This window comes from Acyrthosiphon pisum, chromosome X, assembly GCF_005508785.2.
Source record: "Acyrthosiphon pisum isolate AL4f chromosome X, pea_aphid_22Mar2018_4r6ur, whole genome shotgun sequence".
Classification (NCBI taxonomy): domain Eukaryota; kingdom Metazoa; phylum Arthropoda; class Insecta; order Hemiptera; family Aphididae; genus Acyrthosiphon; species Acyrthosiphon pisum.
Window position 1 is genome coordinate 88,461,396 of NC_042493.1, and position 1,166 is coordinate 88,462,561.

At 29.2% G+C, this 1,166-nt stretch overlaps 1 protein-coding gene across 2 annotated transcripts; it reads left to right on the forward strand.

The window, feature by feature from the left end:
* The first annotated feature begins 6 nt into the window (after nucleotides 1-6).
* LOC115034335 lies at nucleotides 7-1,160 on the forward strand. Of its 2 annotated transcripts, XM_029490992.1 has the most exons (4): nucleotides 7-92; nucleotides 176-253; nucleotides 354-604; nucleotides 695-1,160. In XM_029490992.1, exons 3-4 carry the CDS (start codon nucleotides 448-450, stop codon nucleotides 988-990), a joined length of 453 nt encoding a protein of 150 aa, XP_029346852.1. In that variant the 5' UTR covers nucleotides 7-92; nucleotides 176-253; nucleotides 354-447; the 3' UTR covers nucleotides 991-1,160. The 2 variants fall into 2 exon arrangements, with proteins under 2 accessions (XP_029346852.1, XP_029346851.1); XM_029490991.1 differs by having other exon boundaries at nucleotides 7-253.
* The last annotated feature ends 6 nt before the right edge of the window (nucleotides 1,161-1,166 follow it).

Here is a 1,166-nt window from a genome sequence, read left to right on the forward strand (position 1 = left end):
AATAATCAGGAAAAAAGTAGAATACAATTTTACTAATTTGAATTTTTTAGGAGTACACCTTGCCTAGATGAAACGTTCTGGCCTTTATCAGAGTAAGTTCATAATATTTTAATCAAATAATTATATGTATAAAACTACCTATAAGTAACTTACATATTTACCAAATTAATTTTAGTGACACACACACTCCATCACATACACATACGTTATGTACAGAAACCAATGATAATAATTCCAATCTTGACTTGAAAGGGTAATAACTAATATTTTTATAATAATATAATATTAAAATTATAATATTATATAGGTATAATAAGTTAGTTTTTACTGTGGTGTTTGAATTTTAATTGTAGTCCTCTAGTTGGTCGGCGTATTGTAGATATTGCATTTCTCATCAAACAAATACAAATAAGGCATAAAGGACCATTTGGATGCTCATTTACTGACATGGAATTTCAATCAGAAGTGATACATGGCTTTTATTCGATATTTGTTTTTAAATGTAAAGTATGTTGTATTGAATCTAAATTATACTCGGAAAATATTCAACAAAATCAGTACATGTTAGTTAATAAAGCTGTAGTAAATGCTTGTCAGTCCATAGGTAAATATGTGTAGTAAAGTTTAATAAAGAATACAATTTTATTATTTCTTGTAATTATAATGATTATATGTACCTAAAATATGAAACTAGGGATTGGGCACACTCAACTCACGGAGTTTGCCGCATTTATTGATGTACCGTCATTATCGTGTAGTGGGTATGTACAACTACAATCAAACGCAGCCAAAGCTGTGAGCGAAGTAGCATGGGATGAAATTAAAAAGGCTGGAGAAGAAGAACGCAAACTTGCTATACAACATGGAGATATTGATATTGACGGTGTACCGATGATTACAGTGGTAGCTGATGGACAATGGTCGAAACGCAGCTATAAAACCAAATATGACGCGTTATCTGGAGTAGTAAATATTATTATTAGTATTTAATAATTATTATACAATTAATGATATTTTATTATTTTTATTAAAATTGTTACCTATAAGTGCTATTATAACCTCTTTATGTTTGAAATTATGTTATCTGTAATCTGTACTCTCGCCCTTCGAGGGTGTAAACTATTTACACATAAACAGGTACATTACAAACACCAACTATATTCATT